The sequence below is a fragment of the Hipposideros armiger genome, unplaced genomic scaffold (genome assembly GCF_001890085.2).
Source record: "Hipposideros armiger isolate ML-2016 unplaced genomic scaffold, ASM189008v1 scaffold_431, whole genome shotgun sequence".
Classification (NCBI taxonomy): Eukaryota; Metazoa; Chordata; class Mammalia; order Chiroptera; family Hipposideridae; genus Hipposideros; species Hipposideros armiger.
This window is the reverse complement of record NW_017731781.1, coordinates 1,386,050-1,407,874: the sequence shown is the minus strand read 5'-3', so window position 1 is coordinate 1,407,874 and position 21,825 is coordinate 1,386,050. Positions and strand designations below refer to the sequence as shown.

Genomic DNA, 21,825 nt, shown 5'->3' with positions numbered 1-21,825 from the left:
CTGGAGGAACAATACAGTAAGATAAGTGCAGAAGGCTCCTCCCAAGTTTTCTCAAGTTGACTTTGGTTTAGCTGAGATGGAGCAATTCCCAAAAGCTGCTGGGTAACACACCCAGTGTAAGGGGTGGGACTGTGGAAGTGAATGAGACCCAACCCAATCTCCGAGAACCCACAGTTCAGTTGGGGGGAAAAGAAAACCATATAGAGAATTTCAGCACAGTATACTAAACATCAGTTGGCAGCATTCATCGAGTGCCAAGGCTGCATGGCATGGGGGTGGGTGGTGGACCACTGCTGCCCCGCTTGAGGACTTAGAAGGGGTTCCATGGGGAGGACAAAGCTAAGCTACGCCTTGAAAGGAGTGAGGAAGTGATGACACATCATGCTTTCCAGAGGGACTACCGCGCTGTGGGCAAGAAACCACACACGTAGTTACAACACTTTACAACATAAAGTATACAATGTACGGCAGAAAGATGGAAAAAATACAGGGATAGGCCTGGTTGGGAAGGGTCTTATCTGGTGTGCTAAGGACTTTATACTTTACTCTTAAGGACCAGCAAAGTATAGAAGGAAAGGGAAGGGGGACAAATCTGAAGTACACACCTGGTTTTAGGTGTGAATGACCAGGCGCAGGTACTGGGCTGGGGGAGGGGCAGCCATAGTCTCTAATCCTCTAGCTATTGTCAGTGGTCATGGATTGGCAGGCTTTCCTGGGTACCAAGACCCCCTAAAGTGCCTTGGTGCTCTAAGGGTTCCCCAAGTGCCTCACCTGAAGGGTCTGAGAAAGCTTTACAAAATCTCTCTGGACTTGTTCACTGACATCTAGTTCTGTCTGCAACCTCTGCGCTTTATTCTTCTCTTCAAACATTAGTTGTTCAATGGTAACCTAAAAAATGCAAGTTTTGAATGAAGATTACTGCCAAAGAGCCGTAAGTCAGAATCACTTAGGAAGTCTAGGAACCTGTAGTCTCCTACTACTAGAGAGGAAAGGTGAGTATCTGTCACATTCCTAAATCCTATTGGTCTCCTGTTATCTGTAGGACAAAGGTGCAAGCTGCCTAAGCTACTTGTCCCTAAAATAAGTATGAAAGCCAGAATAATAAATGAATTAATATGCTGCGTGCACGTGTGCACACACACATCTCCGCACCCCCAGCAGCCTGGTGACTGATTAATCATCAAAAAGTAGCTGCTAAGATCAGTAGCTACCACAGCAACAGGGACAGAAACTTTGGGGATTTCCTCTCATAACCACAACAGTCAAGCATCTGCCTGGAAAATTCTCTGTGACTGTGCCCCAGGCAGCCCCAGCTATCACCAACCTTCCTTACACAGACACTTCAGCAGCACCACGTGGGAGCATTTCTAAAAACAAAGGACTATTGAATAACATGTACACAGTGTTTTTACACTTAAAGGTCTGACCACACAGCTCACTGAGACTGTTTCTAGGAAACCTCCCCCACAATTAGCCTCATGCACTTTTATTCTAACTGGAATAATCACAATTTAGGCAGCAAATATGGTTAAAGGCAGTATTTGATAGGTGAGTCCAACAGAATGACACTTTGGAAGCAGTGCTTCTGTGACAGGTTTGCTTCCTGGCCCTTGAGCTCATCACCTCAAAAGCCAGGAAGGCCTGTGACACAGGCCTCCAGAGCTGGCAGGGTCTACATCTGACCCAACTCTAATGAAATCAATTCATTTCCTTTCCTTTCTGCAAGCAGAGAATCTTGACAACTTTCAGAAGATGGCACTATTCAAAGCAGCAACATATATTTTTTAAACAGGCAAGATGTGAGCCTACATTCTTAGCACTAGCTTTTATATTTAATTACCAACAAAAATATCACCTTAGCAGCAGTCTCTTTCTTTAACTGTTCTTCCAACGTGATTTTCATTTCCTGAAGGCTCTCAAGCTGTTGCGACTTCTCTCTTAAGGTGGATTCCAACTGTGAAAGTAAGAAGGAAAAAGCTGAAACAAAGAAGTCCCACTAGGTCCTGCGACCTGGAGAACTGTGCCGAGTCCGCAGGTCCTCCTAGGCCCTGGACCTTGGCTGTGCCTGTAATGCTCTTCTCACCTTTTGGTCCTGGGCAGAGCTGAGGAACAAGGATTCTATCCTGGAAATAAAGGGAACCACTGGGGGGTTTTCAACCAGACTAGGACATAGTTTATAATTTTTAAGGACCACCTTGGTTTCATTATGAAGATGAAATGGGATGGGATCAATTTGGGGGGCAGGGAAAGAAGTTAGGCTGTTACATTCAGCTGCGTGAGAATTGAAGTCTGAACCTAAACTGTAACAGTAGGAATGGAAAGGATGGGACATGATCAGAATGCTGGTAATTTCTGCCAGTGCAACCTCAACAGTGTAGTGGAGGCAGAGTCCAGGCTGCAGTGGGCTGAGGAGTGGCTGGGGCGTCAGGCAGTGGAGGCTACTCTCAAGAACCCTGGCTGTAAAGGGTAGAAAAATGGGTAGCCTGAGAGAGAAAAGTATAACCCAAAGAAAAATTTTTCTCGTAACGGGAAACATCTGAGCATGTTTATACGCAATGGAAAAGGCCAATAACGAGGTAGAAGTTCAAGGCCCATGCCTGAGAGGGGAAGACAGAAGTTGTCTGGAAAAGACGTGAAGGATTCCGTTTAAGCACAAGTGCCGTGAGAGAACACTGGTCAGAAACAGTCATTTTCTCTGAAGAAACTAGAGAGAAGGCTGGGAAGAAAAGAGAGCAAGTAACTGAGGGGCCAGGAAGCTGAAGGTGGTGTTGCTGATAATGGGGGTACAAGCCACAGTCTGCTGAGTCGGGGGTGAGTGTGACTGCCTGAAACAGCCACTGGGAGGAACTAAGGACAAATGAAAGGCTGACTGAATGGCACTTAAGGCCCAACTGATGACATGAGCACTCAGTGTTACTCGTTCCAGTGACATCAGCAGCTTGGGGCAGAGGCAGAGAGGTGAACACCAGGATTCACCCAGAGTTGGACAGTATCAAGTGAGGGCAGCAGAAAGACAAGGAGTGAGGGGACCTGCAGGTGTTGGTGGGAGACCAGGTGAAGAAGCAATCCACATAAGTAAGATGCAGCTTAGAAGGAATGAAAGCAAAGCCGCTAAAACCAGGAGAAAGGAAGTCGCTAAAACCAGGAGAAAAGGGAAAATTCAGGGAAAGTTCTGAATGAGGTACTCAGACAGACGGCCCTGAGGGATTAAGAGCTGGAAGAACGAGCAACAGGTCAGGGAACGTGAGGCGTGGTGAAGCCAAGCGTGGGAAAGAAGGGCCAAGTGGAGGCTAAGGTCACTGAATCGACAAGCGATGAGGCCAGGGAGTTGAGTGCAGTCATTTACCAAAGGTGTTGATGTTGTCTAACAGAAGAGGACTAAGCCACCTAGAAAACATCATCCCCTGTTTGTAAAAGATGCTGTGCATATTTCTACTGTAGCTTTAAGTATATATCATGTCACGACCATGCCGCTCAATAAATGATCTCTATTATCATCATCACACCCTTATCCCACTGTATTTCCCCCATTTAGACAGAAGTTCCTTGAAGACAGGGACATACTGTAACTATATTTTATTCCTTGGATCTAGCACAGTAGGATTCAATAAATAACTACTGGTTGCTGACAGAATTAATTTGAAACTCATGAAACTCACCTGTCCCTTTTCTACTTTTATTCTTTCTAATTCAGCTTTTAAGCTAGAAATGGAAGCTAGAAGAAAAAAAGAGGGAGAAGTGTTAGCATTTATTGATTATCGTGCATTTAAATCTTTTTCTTACAACTCCCCTTTCTACCATAACCCTGATCTCATATAATGAAAGGAGTCAAATACATACTGAACATGGGGAGGAAAAACCAAAGCCCCTTTCTCAAAGTGATCCCCAACCAATCAGCATCGTACTCCAGCTCAGGTAAAAGCAAAGTCCACACAAATGAATACTATGTCATAAACTCCCTCTACAAACATCCACATCTAACTGAGGTGTGGAGTGGAGATATTCCCAGCAGAAGTCTGTTAACACATCCAAGGAAGGGAATGCCACCCATCTAGTCAGGGGCCTGGGTTCAAGTACTGAGTTTCCTATCTACTAGTAATTGCCAGAGGCCATTAGAGCTTCTAAAAAGACAATGAGTTTGGGGGATTTTTTTTTTTTTTTTACTCCCAATGACTGGATATATCAGAACATCTGAAAACTGGACTGAGTCCTTACTTAACTCTTTCCTCTCCCTTTCTGTTTTCCACATTCTATGACCAGGTATTGCTTCTTATAATCAGAAAAAAAGTTTTATTTAGTGCCTCCAGTTCTAAACTACATCACTTTTATCTTCACCTATTTCTTCCTTGCAGTTTTCTATTTCTAGCTGCAGAGTTTCTTCAAGGTTTTCTTTTAAGCACTGTTCTGCTTGAATTTGCTCTTTTAGGAAAAGGATCTCTGCCTTCAGCTTTTCTTCCATGTGGTCTGCTGCTGTCCGCACATTAATGATGTTCTCACGGTACTTTAGTACCAACTCCCGGAGTGCCTGGATTCAAGAAACAAATAGTTACTGGGTCTGTGAGAATGAAAGAAAATAAACAATAGAAGCTAAAGATTTTCTGCAACCAGAATTTCAGATGTTGTTTTAAATGATTCAAAAATTAAAAGACTTTCAACTCCAACCCACTTGGGGCTTCAAGGGGCAGATGCCATGTCACGTTAACATTCAGTACGTTAGAGAAATGAGACATTTCCAGCCAAAAAGTGTGTATTGTGAACTACATATTTTCCCCTCAAAACTGTTTCATAAGCAGAAAAATAAAAATGCTAAGTGACTATGTGCACTCACCATAAACAGCTTAGGAGCTTCTAGGATTTGCTTAAATTTGAGAGAAGTTAGGGCATGAGGACCAAAAAGACTGAAACTCAGAAGCAAGTGTGAACTCGAAGATCAAATTTACTTACTCATCCAAACACCTGTTAAACATCTACCACAAGCAGAGTAGTGTGTTAGCCGGAGGCAAGTAGGGCAAAGAGTGGCCTTCTAAGGTGATCAGCTGTTTGCTATAATAAATTCAGCTTAAATCTTAGTTTTTCCCTAAATTTTAGTTGTCTTCTTTTAAAAATCCCCCCCGATTATATCTTAAAGCAACTCTAAAACAAAAACTGGGATTCTCAGGTAACTACCAAATGTACATAAATTTAAAAGGACAGAAAAAAAAAAAAGTAACTAAAAAACTGTAACAAGGATATTTCCTAAGATTTATTGCTGAAGCAGGTCTAATAAGAATCAACTCTTACAGGCTAAACTGGTTACATCCTTCAAGGATTCTCGAAATTTTTTTAAGTCTGGGAATAAAAAGTCTTGAGAAAGCATGGAAGACAGGAATCTTTCCTGCCAAAAGAGAAAAGTTTAACAGAGGTGAAAAGTGGTATGCTGATAGCAGGAGACAGGTCCCCCAAACTTTCTCCTTGATGAGATCAGTCACCAGTTCAGAAAGGAGAGCTCTCCCTAGAGTGCCAGTAACCTGAGCTGAGACCACACGCTGGGGGAGGTGGGGAGACGAGAGAGAAGGAGCTTAAAGAAAAACCAAAAATAACAGTAGCGTTAATGTGTGTACACAGGAGAAAGACAAAAGAATGAGGTCCAAACTGTAGAGGTAGGATTAGGGAAAACTGTTACTTACAAAACTATAAATTTATGTAATGTTTTATATTTAAATAATTCTTAACAATTCTTTTTTAAATAAAAGAACGAAAGGATCTTACAAGTAACATTTTTCAATTTTGTTTGGAAAATTGCTCTCAGAAATTTCACCTTTGCCTATACTGTTTATAGTGTTTACTTGGGTTTTGCCTAAGATGACTTTTTTTTATATGTTAAAAGGTTTAAAAACGTATGGGTAATAAAGGTTAGAGAAAGTTAAGGAGATAGTTATGAATGTCTAGGAAAACTTCTGGTTTTGCAGCCCAGGTTCATCCAAACACAGAAGAATGGGAGTGACTAAAAGTGTCATAAGAGGTACTGAAAGCCAGAAGGAGAGTGAATGGGTATATGCCTTTACACGTGCTCAATAGCAAAACAAACATCACAAGGAGCCAGCAGGGCAACCCCTTCAAATTTCATTTCTGGCACATTCTCAATTTGGTCCTATAAGAATAACTTATAAACCTTTAATTTGGCAAAGGATTCTTAGATATGACACTAAAAGCAGTAGCAACAGAAAAAGAAAATTGGTAAATTGGACTTTATCAAAATTTAAAACTTTTGTGCTTCAAAGGACACTGTCAAGAAAGTGAAAAAGATAATCCACAGAGTGGGAGAAAATATCTGCAAATCCTTTACCTGATAAGGGACTTATGTCAAAAATATATAAAGAACTCTTATAATTCAATAATAAAAAAGAAATTTAAAACAACAGGTGGCAGGATGGCTCAGCTAAAAAAAAAAAAACAAAAAAAGTGTGACAAGTGTTGGTGAGGACATGCAGAAATCCTCAAATGATTAAACACAAAGTTCTTATATGACCCAGTAGTCCCACTCCCAAGTTTATACCCAAAATAAATGCAAACATATGGCCACATGAAAACCTGAACATGAATGTTTATAACAACATAATTCGTAATAGTCCAAAAGTGGAAACAACCCAAACGTCCTTCGACAGACGAATGGATTAACAAAATGTCCATACAGTGAAGTACTATTCAGCCATGAAAAGGAATGAAGGGGCCAGTACATACTATGACATGGATGACCTTGAAAACAGTATATGCTACGTGTAAGAAGCCAGACACAAAAGACCACAAATTGCATGATTCCATTCATGTGAAAGTCCAGAAGAGGGCCACCTATAAACAGTAAGTAGATTAGTAGTTGCTTAAGGCTGTGGGAGAGAAAGAATAAAGGGTAAGGAGTTTCTTTCTGGGGCGATAAAATGTTCTAAAATTGATTGTGGTGACGGCTACGCATCTGAGAGCATACTAAAAACCACTGAATTGTACACTTTAAACAGTTGAAGTATTTGGTATATTAACTATATCTCAATATTATTTCTAAAAAGAAAAATTTTAGCCATTTCAGAAAATGTACTTGTTTACATTTTTGATCACGTGGAAAATAAGTTACCTCTATAGTGTCTGGGAGAGTGAAGTCTTCTGCTTGCTGTAGTGACATATGCAAGCTATGCTTTCCCTGAAGGCTGTCATTATCTTTCTGTAACCTCACCAGCTCTTCTGAAACCTGTTCCCGTGACTGCATCAGCACTGCCTAAAATAGAAACAGATACTAATCACAGCCAGAAAGGTAAATCCTATCTGCTGATAGCTGCACCAAAGAAAAACAAGGCCAAACCAACTGAGGGCTGAAGATGGAGGGTACATACGAAAGCTCTCTAAAACGTACGAAGAGCAGCTCAGAGATTTTTTTACTTGCAGCCTTTATACATATATTCAAGGAGACAGGCAATGAAGCAAGTTATCTGAGCTCATTCTCTGCTGTTTCTACAAACAGCTTAAAAGTAATGAATCTCTCTCCCTATATCCCTGAACTACAGAAGGACCAGTATCACTAGCTCAAATGGAAGTGGCTGCCACACCAACACTTAAATAGAGGATGTACTCCAAGACAACTCCTATTTCCTCACTGCATGCATTCACCAGGAGGCAGGAGAAACAAAAAGCAGCATCTTCATCTTTCATCACATATACATATGTTCAAGCTCAGGATCACTGTGAAGGGCCTAAGAACCCCCAATACTAGACATCATCAAGAGGATATGTGCTTACGAAATACAGGACACTTGGGTAGCTCATTAAAATGGGACAGGCTCCTACTCTGCTTGCTGGTGCATAAAACAATTTTAGGAACTTCATATGAATTTGTATCAATTTATAAGTTATTCCAATTAATTTGAGTATAAAATAAAATTCTACAAAAGTGTTTAATTTCTGCTAAGTTTTAATACTAAGTCATTTAACTTAAACATGTACATAAATGTTGATTACTCACTCATCCAATATTTATGTAGCAGCTACCCCTCTATGCTAGGTGTTCTGATGCCCATGGGGAATAAGACATAGACTCTGCCCTGGAGAAGCTCATAGTGCAGTAGAGGGAAAAATAAGTAAATAAAAAATTATCCAACTGTACTACAATGCTGTGACAGAATGGGTAGAGCAGCGAGAAAAGGACAAATGAGCACACCAAATTAGGGGAGAGCATTCATGACCATTTCCCAGAGACGGTGACCTCCACAAGCTAAGGACAAGCAGGCTGCTGGCAGGCAGGTAGGGTCACGCATAAGCTTTCGTTAATTCCACTGGCTCTTACTTATTTTCAAACCAGAATCACTTGAATCACTTTATGCTCACTTTCAACACATCTACAACAAAATATTAGCATCCCACTACCATTTGGATATGAAAGAAGGGAAAGGAGAATATGTATACATTTGCTAATTTTTGTAAAGAGAAAAACAAAGAAACAAAAAATAAACTTAAATGATCACATATGGGAGTGGATGAGAACAGGATAGAAGAAATGGGGAATGGAAGTGAAACTTGTGAGTATTCATACATTTTTATGGTTTTGACTTATGCACCACACTGCATGTTCAAAAAAAAAGTAAATCCAAAAAGAAAATCCAAAAATGTAATACAAACAGAAACAAATGGAGCTAACCACATTATCAAATTGATAACACAACCACAGAGAGAAAATTCAATTCAAGTAACTTGAACACAGCACCCAGGCTGAAATCCCTTACCTGGAATATATCCTAAGGGCAAAAAGAACAACTAAGAAATGTTGAACTCCACTTAGTAGGTTTGCTGTTGGTAGCAATATTAATGCAGTCATTCTGAAATTATTTTGTCCCTACCTTAACCAAGTGATCAAATTTAACATCACCAATAATGGAACCACCCATCATAACATGTGTCTTGATGTTATGAACTTCCCAATGAATCATTTCATCTATGGCGTATTCTTGCCAAAATGTCTAATCTGAATCCAATCACACAGAAATAATAAGACAAATGCATTCTACAGGACAATGGGTCTGGATTCTTAAAAACTGTTTATGTCATAAAAGAAAAAGAAAAAAAAGTAGGTGACTGTTCTAGGTTAAGGGTGACTAAAGTGACGTAACAACAAAATACAATATGTGAATCCTTGATTGGTTTCTCCATTAAAAAATAAAAACCATTATTAAAAAACAAGGACTTTTGGGGATACTGGTTACATTTTAAGGACATATTACAGTTGACTCTTGAACAACACATGTTTGAATTGCATGGGTCCACTTACAGGCAGATCCTTTTCAATAGGTACATAGAGTACTTTAAATATGTCTTCTCTTCTTTATGATTTTCTCAACAGTTTTTTCTTAACATTTTTCTTTTCTCTAACTTACTTTATTGTAAGAATAAAGTACATAATACATGTAACATACAAAATATGTGTTAATCAACTGTTTATGTTATTGGTAAGACTTCCAGGAGAGTCAAAAGTTGTATGTGGATTTTCAACAGTGTGGGAGTCAGCACCCTTAACCCCCACACTATTCCGGGGTCAAGTGTAGTAACAGCATGATGGTTAGGTGGAACAACTTTTTTCTTCTTAGAAAATACATACTGAAATATTTAGGAGTGTACGAGTATGATTTCCACAACTTAATTCCAAATTGTTCAGGAAAATATATAATATATGTACATGCATATATAATATACACATACACAAAAGAGACTGAGAAACAATCGCAAGTATGAAAAACTGTGGCAAAATTAGAACAATTGGTAAATCTAAATAAAGATTTTATGAGTGTCCATTCCATAAACTTTTCTATAAGTTTGACATTTTCAAAATAAAAATTTAGGAGGAAATATGCCGTAGCTACTTTTCTCTGAAGCAGCATAAGAAAGTGAGTTTTTCTTTCTCAGCATAAGGACCTTTAAAGGTAATTTCAAGAAGATGGTAAAGTATTAAGAGTTCACAGAATCTCAACCATAATTTCAACAACTCAATGTCACCTGCAACACATTCATTTTAAATGGAATAAACTTGTAAAATGTTGGCAAAAGCAGACGGGTTTTAAAAGATGAGAGGGGACAGAAGAGTGTAAAGGAGGTAAACACTATGAAACTTTGTCAGATTTAACAGTGATTTTTAGATCAAAGATTATTTCATATTGTCTAATTAATGAAAAAAAACATGAAACTCTCTCTGGTCAATGATTAGGATGAGATGCTTCCCAACAGACCAGGACTAGAATTTAGGGATCCATTCAAAGGCCATTCAGACAATGACCCAAAGACAATCAAAATAAACTATTACCATATGACCTGAGGCTCTTCTTTTGGTCATCCCTTGAAGAGCTGGACAAGAAACAGCTCTGTAGGCTCATCCAAGCAGTACCAACTCTGCTATAATTTACTACAAAGGGCCATCAGAAATAGGGCCCCAACATTGAGAAAAAGGAAGAATAGGCACTGGAGTCAGACTGCTGAGGAGGGAGGCCCAAATCTGGGGAACTATAATATTTTGCAGAGGTTCCAGCCAACTCATCTTTTTTTTTTTTTTTAAAGATTTTTATTGGGGAATTGGGGGGAAGGGAACAGTGCTGGGGAATTGGGGAAGGGGAACAGACAAATTGCTGTCGTTTTGTTCTTCAGTCTAGTTGTGGAGGACGTTGCTTCACTGGCCCAAGTTGGCACCATCATTGCGCGCTTCCCGGGCGAGGCAGATCAGTCGCCGGCTTCTGGATGGCTGCTCACTGCGGCTGCTCACTGCGGCTGCTCACGCTGGCTGCTGGCCGCTCACGCTGGCTGCTGGCTACATACCGTAGCCCATGGCAACCCACTGCCACAGGGGCTGCAGCCTACGCCGTCGCCGGCGACTCACAGCAGCCCAGCTCCAGGTTGAGCTGTTGTTCAGCATCTTAGCTGTAGAGGGCAGTGTCACTGGCCCTCATATGTGGGATCCGAACCGGGGCCCTCTGGCGTCCCAAGCCAGTTCTTAACCATCGCGCCACTCGGCCGGCCCCAACTCATCTTTAAGAAGCTCTCCGCCCCATCCCTTTCAAAGTTCCCCAGTACTACAGCAGTATGATCCACATGTTTTATCATCTCATGTGCAGTTAGTGAGGTTATTTTAAATAAATTAGCTGTTCAGGAAAAGCATGATCGCTCAAAAGCTACACCTGCTAGAGCTTTGAGAGATTTCAATTGTTAGCTTGTATTTCAAACTGGAAATTAAATGTTAGTCCATAGTTTACTCTGTTTAGGTTTCCCAAATCAGAGAAATAAGTTAAAGGCTAGAATTTTTTTTTTGGGGGGGGGGTGGTCAGGAAGTAGGCTTAAGAAAGGAATAATGTCTTTACATAATAATTATGTCTACATAATCTTGTCCATTACTAATGTTCTATAGGCCCTGGAGAATATACAGTAACCACTTCGGTCATATCAAGGATGATTTCAAGATAGAACACAAAGGGCTATATATTTAATATAGTTAATATTTATTTAAATGTTAACTTACCATCTGTTCCTGAACATCCCTCTTTGCTTGGGAAAACCCCTGCTGCAACTCTTCAAGTAAGATCTCAGATGCTTGGGCTCTTAGGACAAGTGCAGAAATCTTTGGGGGGGGGGGGAACATGTATACACAGAAAATAACAGTTAGGAAACTGGTTATTCTAAAACTAACCCTTGCATCTCCTGCTTATTTAATGTCCAGAACTGATGCTGTATTAGTACATTGTAACCCACTCACAATTCACTCAACAGATAAGTGTGCACCTGCTGTGTAGAAAGCCCCAGCCTTTCAGATAACACAAAGCAGTAACAAAAGTCCCTGGGGTCAGATACTGCCATTTAGATGGGTCTCTAGACATAGATATTCATCCATGTGACCTAGTTATAAGGATTAATCTTAATGGAGCTAAAAAAAAAAAATCAAGAAAAATTTGAAATTCTGTCTCCCCCCCCAAAAAAAACCATAAAAAACACACAGTTTAAAAGATAAATAAAATATTTTCTGAACAGCTGCAATCTTCTAAAATGGTTTATGAAGAGTAATAAACACATGGTTAACATTATTGAATTCCAATCTCCCCTGAATCAGTTTTAATGTTCCTGGGGAGGATTTATGTGAAAGTTGATGACTCATACCTAAGAATTATAAAAATCAAAAAAATATTGTTTAGGTATTTAAAAAAATTATTGTCAGAATTCTACTTCCAATAGTAGCAAATGAGATAATGTGAACCAACCTTTCTATTGAAAATTAGGGAAACAAGACAAAAATATAAAGGACATCTACTTGACAGCACTGGAGAACAAGGCAAAATGAATCACAGAGTCAGGACCAGAATGAGAATACCTGGAGAGGTGCATGCAGCATCTGGAACAGCCCTTCTCTGGAAGAATGTGCCAATTCCAAAAGAAATAGACGTGAGACTAAGAAGCTGAACCGAGGGTTTGAGAGCCCCAGGATAAGGTGGCAAAAGTTAAGAGTTCAGGATCCATTATACAAAGGGACTCCTGCTAAATACCCTGTACGTTATACTGTGTCCCAAAATGACCACAACCGAGGGTAAAGGAAGAATTTAAAATAATACAACCGTCACAAATTTATATAATCTCAATTCCTGTAGCCAGATTAAGGTGATCCAGGATTGTTAGTACAATTATTTGCCTGCCTTTTATAAGGAATATGGCTTTATATTATTTCAAAATCTTTCACATACAATGTCTAGCACTCAAGTAAAAATGTACAAGAAAAATATGATAAAAAAACAAAAGCAAATGATAAAAACAAACCAGATAATAGAAACAGATCTACAATGAATCCAGATGTGACTTATTAAAGGCAGACTAAAATAACTATGCTTGATCTGTTCAGAGATTTAAAAGGCACAATTTTCCAGAGAACTGCAAACAATGAAAAATTACCAAATGGAAATAATAAACTGAAAAAAATCAGTTACCTAAATTAAAAATTCAATGGATGAGTTCAACAGATTAGACCCATTTGAAGAGAAAAATTAGTGAACTAGAACATAGATCTGAAGAAAATAAACAAAGACAAAAAATAGAAAAAACAGGAGAGGTTAAAAAAAAAAACATGTAGATGCAATGTGAAGGTTTAACATATATAAATATTTGAAGAAATAATGGTCAATGGAAATAGCTAGTAGAGCTAAAAATAAGCCTACGCAACAACTCTGCAATTTCACTCCTGGATATACTCAGAAGAAATGAGTCTACATGTCTACAAAAAAGACACATACAAGAATGTTAGAAAATGTATTATTCATTCACAACCGTCAACACCCAGAAACAACACAAGTGTCCCTCCCTCAACTGTAAAATAGATAAATTATGGTATATCCATCAAATATCAATAGAATATACATAGTTTAAAATGTAACTACTGATGCATAGAACAATATGGATGAGTCTCACAGACATAATGATCAAATAAACCAGATGCAAAAGGCTACATCCTATATGATTCCATTTATAAGAAGTTCAAGAGCAAACAATGCTAATAAAAAGCATTAAACATCAGAATACTTGCTACCTCTATGTATATGCAGGCGGGGTATTTATTTATTAGGAAAAAGCATGAGTGTATTAGAAATGTTCTGTATCTTGATCCAGGTGATTACCCTGGTAAAATTTTCACATGTTGTACACTTGACATTTGTGCACTTTACTGTCTTTATAGCTCAATAAAAACAAGTTTTTTAAAGAGACATAATGGCTGAGGCTATTCCAATTATGATGCAAGGCATCAATTCAGAGATCCAAGAAACCCTGTGAATCCCAAAAAGGAGAAATATGAAGGAAATAATATCACAGTATTACCACAAAAACTGCCAAAAACAAAAGCCAAAATAACATCTTTAAAATAGTCAGGAGAACAGCTGACTTCTCTTCAGAAACCTGGAAACCAGAAGCAATGGAATGATACCTTCCAAGTGCTGAAAGAAAATAACTTAAGTGCTCAGAGTTCTATAGGTGGCAATAGTAATCTTGTTGAGTGAAGGTGGAAAACAAAAAGATATGTCTAATAAACAAAAATATGAGAGAACAGAGACTTCTGGTACTGTCCGAGATGGACTAAGTGCAATATGGCCTTTCTCTCCCGATTACAACTAAAAACTCTGGATAAAATACAAAAGCAACTACCTGAGGACTCTGAAAAATAAGCACAAGAAGACAGTTTAGGAAGGGAAGTCAAAAAGGGAAGAAGCAATTCATAGAGGAGTGCATTTACTGCTTTGGGGTTTTTTTTTTTCCTACTTCCCTTCCAGCATTTATCTGAGGGCTGCCGCAGTTAAAGCAACAGTTGCAGCAGCAAAAGAGATAAGACTGTCTTTCTGATCACAGGGCCAGGACAGAGTCCCTGTGAGCTGAAGAGCAGAGGTAATCTGAGAGGTGAGAGCTAGAAAAAAGATCCCCTAATTCTGTGTATAAACCAGCACAAGCCCACACTCATCCTTAATGTATACATACATGTACACGTCCAAAGCAGCATTGCAAAGGCTTTTTAAAAATGAACTGACATTAGAACTACCACTCACAGAAGTCAAGACAGAACCTGTGACGTGAACCTAATCAGACGAACAGAACACCGAGTTTCACAATAAAATATTCATAATTCCGAAGATACAATATAAAAGTACCTGACATGGAAAGAATCAGGAAAATGTGACCAATTCTCAAGAGGAAAGAAAATCAACACATGCCAACCCCATGATGACCTCAGCTGGAATTATCAAAAACTGTCAAGTAACTGTAATTGTAACTATGTTGCATGGGATAAATTTAAGTGTTTCTGAATTGAATAAAAACATAGTTCTCAGCTGAAAAATAAGAACAAAAGAACCAAATAAAGATTTTACTATAAATTACAGCATAGAATTTGGCACAAAAAATAGACAAACAGACCAATCTAACAGAAGAGAGTCCCAAAGCTGACCTGCACATGTATATTCACTTGATAGATGACAAAGATGACCTTGCAGAGCAGTGGACAAAAGATGACGTTTTCACTAAACTATATAAGAACTGGATATCCATATAAAAAATAAAATTTACCCTTATCAACAGCACATGCAAAAAATTCTGCTCTAGGTAGGTTTTAGATATAAGTGTGAGTGGACTTAAAGATAAAGCTTCTACAAAATATAAGAAAATATCTTCATAATCCCAGGGTAAGAACACTGGGACAAAAATCATAAACCATAAAGAAAAGGTCAATAAATTTGACTACATTAAAATTAAGAATTTCTGTTCATCAAAAGACACCATTAAAATAATGAAAACAAGATGCTGGGTAGAAGACATTTGCAACACAAATCACTAAAAGGCACTAATAAGATTATATAAAGAACTAACAAATCAGAAATACAAATAACCAAAAAATTTCAAAAATAAAACACAAGCCAATAGAAATATGAGCATAAGAACTTAAGAAGGACTCTCTCTCACACACACACAAAACGATATCCCAATAGCCAATAAACATGAAAGATGCTACACAGCCTCAATGCTCATCAGAGAAATGCAAACTAAGCCACAGTGAAATACCATTACACACCCACCATAATGGCTATATAAATGGCTATAATCAAAATAACTAACAAAATGAAGTTTGTCAAGACTTGACCCACAGGAATTCTTCTCATGCATTGCTGGTGGGAGTATAAATTCATACAACCACGTTGGAAAACGGTGTGGCATTATTATCTACTAAAGTTGATACATTTTGAACATTTGACAAAGGCATTTCATTCCTAGGTATATATCCAGTGGGAACATGTGCAACAAGCCCTACGTTGAAATTTCAACATAGAATTATTCATAATGTCCCAGAACTGGAAACAATCCAAACACTCACTGTGATATATACATTGTGATCTATCCATACAATGGTACAACTATGCAACATGAAAATGAACTATTGCTACATGCATCTCACATGTTGAATGGAGGAAGACAGGCACAAAAGAATACAAACTGTATGGCTCATTTGTTACAATAAACAGACAAAACTAATCTAATGGTGTTAGAAGTTAGGACAGTGGTTACCTCCGGGGGAGGGGTGGTAAGTGGAGGGGAAAGTGAAGACTTCTGGGGTACTGGCTAATAATGTTCTATTAACTTGATCTTGATGTTGGTTACACAGATGTTAGTTCTGGTATGTCTGGGTTTTTACTATGAATGCTATACTTTCAAAAAGTCAAAGAGAAGATAATCAGTATCTTTCTTGTCAGCAAGTTTGTTGTGCAGCAGAAAAACCAAATAAAAAACAAAGGGGAAAGGAGAATCAGAGCCTCCTGATATTTGTTAACCAGTTATGTCTAACGTTATTTTTTAAAAATCTGTAAAACATATACCAGAGAAAAACCAGTAAGAGGGAAAAATAGAACTGCCAAATCTTCAGGGCAAGAAAGAAACATGGCTGTTTTCAAATTTTTTCATTTTAACAACCCAGTCATCTCCCATGGGTCCCATTCTAAAAATCCTCATTTACCTGATGACTTGAATCTTCGGTGCTCTGCTTTATGAAGTCTTCTAGCTCCTGTTTATCTTTCATTGTCTTCTCTAACTGGTCATTTGCTTGCCTTAGCATCACCTGTAGTTTTTTCACCTGTGCAATTTTAAATGTCAATTAGAAGAAAGCGCCAGAGTTTTTTATAAACTGAAAACAATCCATAGCCTCAGAAAATTTTTTTTTTTAAAGATTTTTATTGGGGAATCAGAGGATGGGAACAGCGCTGGGGAATTGGGGGGAGGGGAACAGACAAGTTGCTGTCCTTTTGTTCTTCAGTCTAGTTGTGGAGGACGTTGCTTCACTGGCCCAAGTTGGCACCATCATTGTCCCGGGCGAGGCAGATCAGTCACCAGCTGTTGGATGGCCGCTCACGCTGGCTGCTGGCTACACACGATAGCCCATGGCAACCCACTGCAGCAGGGGCTGCAGCCTACGCTTCGCTGGCGACTCATGGCAGCCCAGCTCCAGGTTGAGCTGTTGTTCAGCATCTTAGCTGTAGAGGGCAGTGTCACTGGCCCTCATATGTGGGATCCGAACCGGGGCCATCTGGCGTCACAAGCCAGTTCTTAACCAACGTGCCACTCGGCCAGCCCAGAAATTATTTTAAAAATCGAATCTTTCCTTTCTCAAAAGAACATAATATTTGTCAATTCAGAAAAAAAATGAGATGGATGACCTAATTCAATGACTGTACTGTGCTTTACAGTTAATAAGTCATTTTTCACATACATTATCCCATTTTTAAATATCTGCTTTTCCTCCTGGGTCCTCTAGGCTAAGACACTGGCATCCTTGACTCTAGTCTATCCTCTACCTCCAATCTATAATCAATACTAAAACTATACATTTTTTTCCTAAAACAGAAGTCAAATCGTGTTACTATTTCCCTACTTAAAATCCCTAAATGCCTCCCAAAGTAAAATTTAAATCCCTTCATTCATTACCCCCCACTCAATGAGCTCATCGTGGCCTTCCCTCTGTCGCTTCCTCGCCCATGATTTTATAACACACACACCCGATGGCCAGCCCCATGAACTAGTCACACTTCCTAAAACACATCATTTTCCTTCATAACTGTTCCTTTGTACATCCTTCTTCTCCTTGAATACCCATTCTCCACTTCTTTTACTAATTGATTTTTATTCCAGCTCTAAAACAAACTTAGCTTAAGTGTTACCCAAAAGTGTTACTCAACTGAGCCCAAAGTTAAATTACAATAGATGTCCCTGCCCCTCGTCTAGTTCTGTGTGCCCATCTCAAGGACAAACTGCACTGAAATGATGGCTTGGCGGGCAACACTGAAAGCTCCTCACGGGCAGCTATCTGTACCTGAATGCCAAGGATTCGGCAAAATGCCAAGCACAGATGAAGCACCAGTAAAATGTCTACTGAAATAACCATGGACCCAAGATAGCCCATTCCAATGCCACTATTAGGGACCAACTACCATATTTCCCCATGTATAAGACGCACCCTTTTTCAAAAGATTTGGGGTCTAAAAACTGGGTGTGTCTTATACAGTGGTTGTAGATTTTTTTACTTGCATTTCCCGCTTTTTCATGCTTGTCTTTGCGCTCATTGTTTCGCACTTGTTACCGGGATATTACCGTAGGTTACGTTTTGCCATGTCCTGCCCAGAAAAGATTTTCGTACAGTGCTGAATTCAAGTTAAAAGTGATCCAGTTTGCAAAAGTGAATGGAAATCATGCTGCTGAACGTAAGTTTGGTCCTCCTCCAACTGAGAAAACAATCCAAGACTGGCTACGGGAAGAAGAAACCCTACTGAAAACGCCACAGCAGAAGAAGGCCATGAGAGGCAAGTCAGAAAAATGGCCAGATTTAGAGAGGGAATTGCAGATATGGATTGAAGAGCAAAGGGCAATTGGAATTCCTGTGTCCACAAAGATGGTTCAGCATGAGGCAAGAAGAACTGCTGATGAAAAAGAAGTTATGTAATACATTTTTTTCAAATTTCGGGCCCCAAAATTAAGGTGCGTCTTATACTTGAGGAAATACGGTATATTAGTTTCACAAATAGCTTTAGAAACTTACTTTTGAACCATTTATGAAATGTAAGAAATCAATGTCAACAGCATTTGAAAATATTAAGCCATCATTCTAATCTGCTTAAACTTATTTTGAAGACTAGGTGAACAATCTTTATAACAATCAAAGAACAATTTGGAGATATAAGAAAAAAAATTATCTTTGCCTTCCATGTACTTTCACAAGCCTACTCTCATGAAATTCTACATTATTTCCTAAATGATATCAAGGAACCCATTACTAGGCACTGTATTTGGAAAGGTATTTATCAATCTCACCAGATCTACCTAATCTTAATTTGTGTAACCCTGTAAATTAACCTTAATCAACTCAACAAATTTATGACAAGTAGGCAACGAGCAATGAAGATTCCAAATACGGATTAATTTATATTCAATTAAGCTTTTATTCAGTTCGAGGCAATAGTCAACCTCTTATCTCCCTAAATCTCGATATCATAAAGCATTTCCCACGAATATATACTCATGAAAATATCACTTTTAGGCTGTGGGCAGAAGGGGGCAGGTTGGGAGGGAAGATGAAGGAACTCAGCTGACCTGTGTAGTGTTGGGCCAACTAATGAAACAAAGACACACGAAAGCAGAGGTTCTAATGTGCTCCCAATGGAAATGTAACTGAGATACACGCACTGCAGTATTTCATATTTAACAAGATGAACATACTTCATAAAGCAAATGGGAGAGAAAAAAAACACATTTAACATTGCACCTCCAATGAAAACTTACAGCAGCTCACCAGTTTGGCATAGCCAAAAGCCACTCACCTGGTCTCTCGTTTCAGCCTCCTGAATCTGAATTCCTTGTAACTGTTTTTCATAATTGGAACACATATCACAACGTCTACCAAGTTTATTTCCAGCATTATGTACCTGAAGGGCATCAAAATTACCTCTTATCAGGCAGAACAAAATAATTATACATCCCACATTTGAACGCAGACACAGTCTTACCTACTCATACGTTATTCAGAGTAGAACATGGAGTACACGATTTCTTCAGGGACTTATGGCAAAAAATTACAACACAGGGTCAGATTTTAAAAAGTCGTAAGCTCCAATACAAGTATGATAGGAAAACAAGGGACACAACTTTGCCACCAAGAGGCTAAGGGCTACAAAACACCACATTTGAGGAAAACACAAAGTCAGCAAAAGGTACTACTACACCCTGCCACTCACAATTTAAATCCAATCAAGGAAGGGGACAGAAGGAACCAGTGCCCATTACCCATTTCACCTGCTCCAATTACAAAGTAGGTATGAAACTATTAAGTAGCACCTTCTCATATGTTTTGCATGAGACCAAGGAGAATAGTTTCTTTCAGGCTTAATAAACTGTTCCACTTACTCTTCTCTAAAGAGAAGTAGTCCTAAGCAAAGGAAAGCACTGGACATCAGAAAACCTGGATTCTAACCCAGGTTTGGCTGCTAAGTCGAAGGGGAAACTTAAGCAACTCACTTTCTGCATCTGTAGGGTGGGGACAATCATATCCTGACTCCCTCATTATTATAAAAAAACTCAGAGATGAGGTATGTGAAAGGGCTTTGTAATCTATAAAGCACTATGCAAGTATATACTTAAGGTTTTATCTCCTAATCTTACTTCTCAATTTGCAAATACTATTAGTAGGAAAATTAACCTCATTCAAGGTTGTCTTCTTTTCTCTCCCACATTTTCCACCCCCTCCTTTAACTCACTCTCAGCACTGACTGCTGCAAAGCACCTGCACTTTACATCTCAAGCAAGGATGAAAAAGTAGGAATCTTACAATATATTGAGATTACAGAAACTGTAAAGCAAACCAAATTCAGGCTACTCTAACTTAAACTTAGCTATGCTATTCAGGCAGACTGCTCCAACTTCAGAGGTGCGACTTCAGGAAAGGTCCCACTCCATGCGATTAGCTAGTTCGTTCCCTTATCCATCAGTCACCTGGAACAGCCAAAGCAGGCTGACAAGGGTCAGACGATAGGGGTTAACAACCTCTTGCTGGCAACATGTGCATGTTTGATTCCAAGACTATCCACGGAATGAACAATAAACCCCAGAGCTACCCAGTATTGCTCAATGTGAGCAGAAGGAAAAAAGAAAGACAACTCACCTCTTTCTGCAGGAGATTCCATTCTGTCTCACTGACTAAGCGGTAACCACTGGGGGACACATAAGCACTTTCCATACCCTGGGTGACACTGGAGAGGAGGGACGCCGTCTCTTCTTGTTCTGGTGTCATTGCCTTGATTGCTCTTTCCTGATCTTTGGTTAACATAAACCCACTTGGCATTTGCAATGACCCAAGGGAGGCGGTATCAAAGTTCTCAGACACCGAATCTGCTCCGACCAATGGTCCAAAATCCGATTCGTCCAAGTTTCCCGCAGATTTTGCTTTGTAGTTATAGCCTAAAGCTTTGGATTGCAGTGAACCTGAGGTTCCCAAACTGTCTGTAGACTGTGCTCTCCTGAGTCCATCTTTAAACATGTCACTGTCCGATTTACTGAATGGATCTCCAGAGGGCAACAGTAAATCTGCATCTAAAGAGTGGACTGAACCATGAGTACTATCTAAATGCTCCTGAAATATGAAAATACATATTGTCATGTTAGACAATTCTCTATATTTTCCAAACAAAATAACTACCATATGTTGAAAGTATTTTGCCATGTGTTACACATGATAATCATTAGTGTTCTACCTTCATATATTCATTGAACAAACATTTATTGTCTTCTATATGCTGGGCACTAACCCAAGCACTTAGGATACCACTGTGAGCAAGACGCAACTTATATCTGTGATACAGCAAAATACAACTTGCACCCTGTGAGCTCAGGATACAACTGTGAGCAATCTCTGACCTCAAGAAGCTTACTGTTTCATGGAAAAAAATAAACAAGTAAGGAGGCTATGAGAAAATTGTATTTGATAAAATGGTAGGCTACAAGCTATGTACTGAGTGCTTTGGTAACTCAGGAAGAGGAACTTAGTGAAGACAAAAGGAGTCGGGGAGGTCTCCGGGCATTCAGTGCTGGCTGTGCATAATGTCAGGGGCCTGAAGTGTGTCCAAGGGCAGATGTCCGCCCGACACAGGAACATCTAAGTCTTCAGAGACTAGGGAGTAACTAACCATCATATACCGATAATTATAAAGTCACAGCAGCACATCAGAACACCTAGGATGAGTCTGTAGGATGAGAAGAAGGTCATGGGAAGAACCCTGA

At 39.2% G+C, this 21,825-nt stretch overlaps 1 protein-coding gene across 2 annotated transcripts in view; it reads right to left on the bottom strand.

Annotated features, from left to right (window-relative positions):
- RABEP1 (rabaptin, RAB GTPase binding effector protein 1) overlaps window positions 1-21,825 on the bottom strand; it is an 87,277-nt gene that overhangs the window by 2,668 nt on the left and 62,784 nt on the right. For both annotated transcript variants that reach the window (XM_019664863.1, XM_019664864.1), the window contains 9 exons: window positions 20,711-21,178; window positions 19,374-19,478; window positions 16,523-16,639; window positions 11,516-11,614; window positions 7,106-7,246; window positions 4,336-4,525; window positions 3,660-3,715; window positions 1,856-1,954; window positions 772-888 (listed from right to left, as the gene is read on the bottom strand). In XM_019664863.1, coding sequence (XP_019520408.1) covers window positions 772-888; window positions 1,856-1,954; window positions 3,660-3,715; window positions 4,336-4,525; window positions 7,106-7,246; window positions 11,516-11,614; window positions 16,523-16,639; window positions 19,374-19,478; window positions 20,711-21,178 — 1,392 coding nt within the window. The remainder of the gene's footprint in view (window positions 1-771; window positions 889-1,855; window positions 1,955-3,659; window positions 3,716-4,335; window positions 4,526-7,105; window positions 7,247-11,515; window positions 11,615-16,522; window positions 16,640-19,373; window positions 19,479-20,710; window positions 21,179-21,825) is intronic.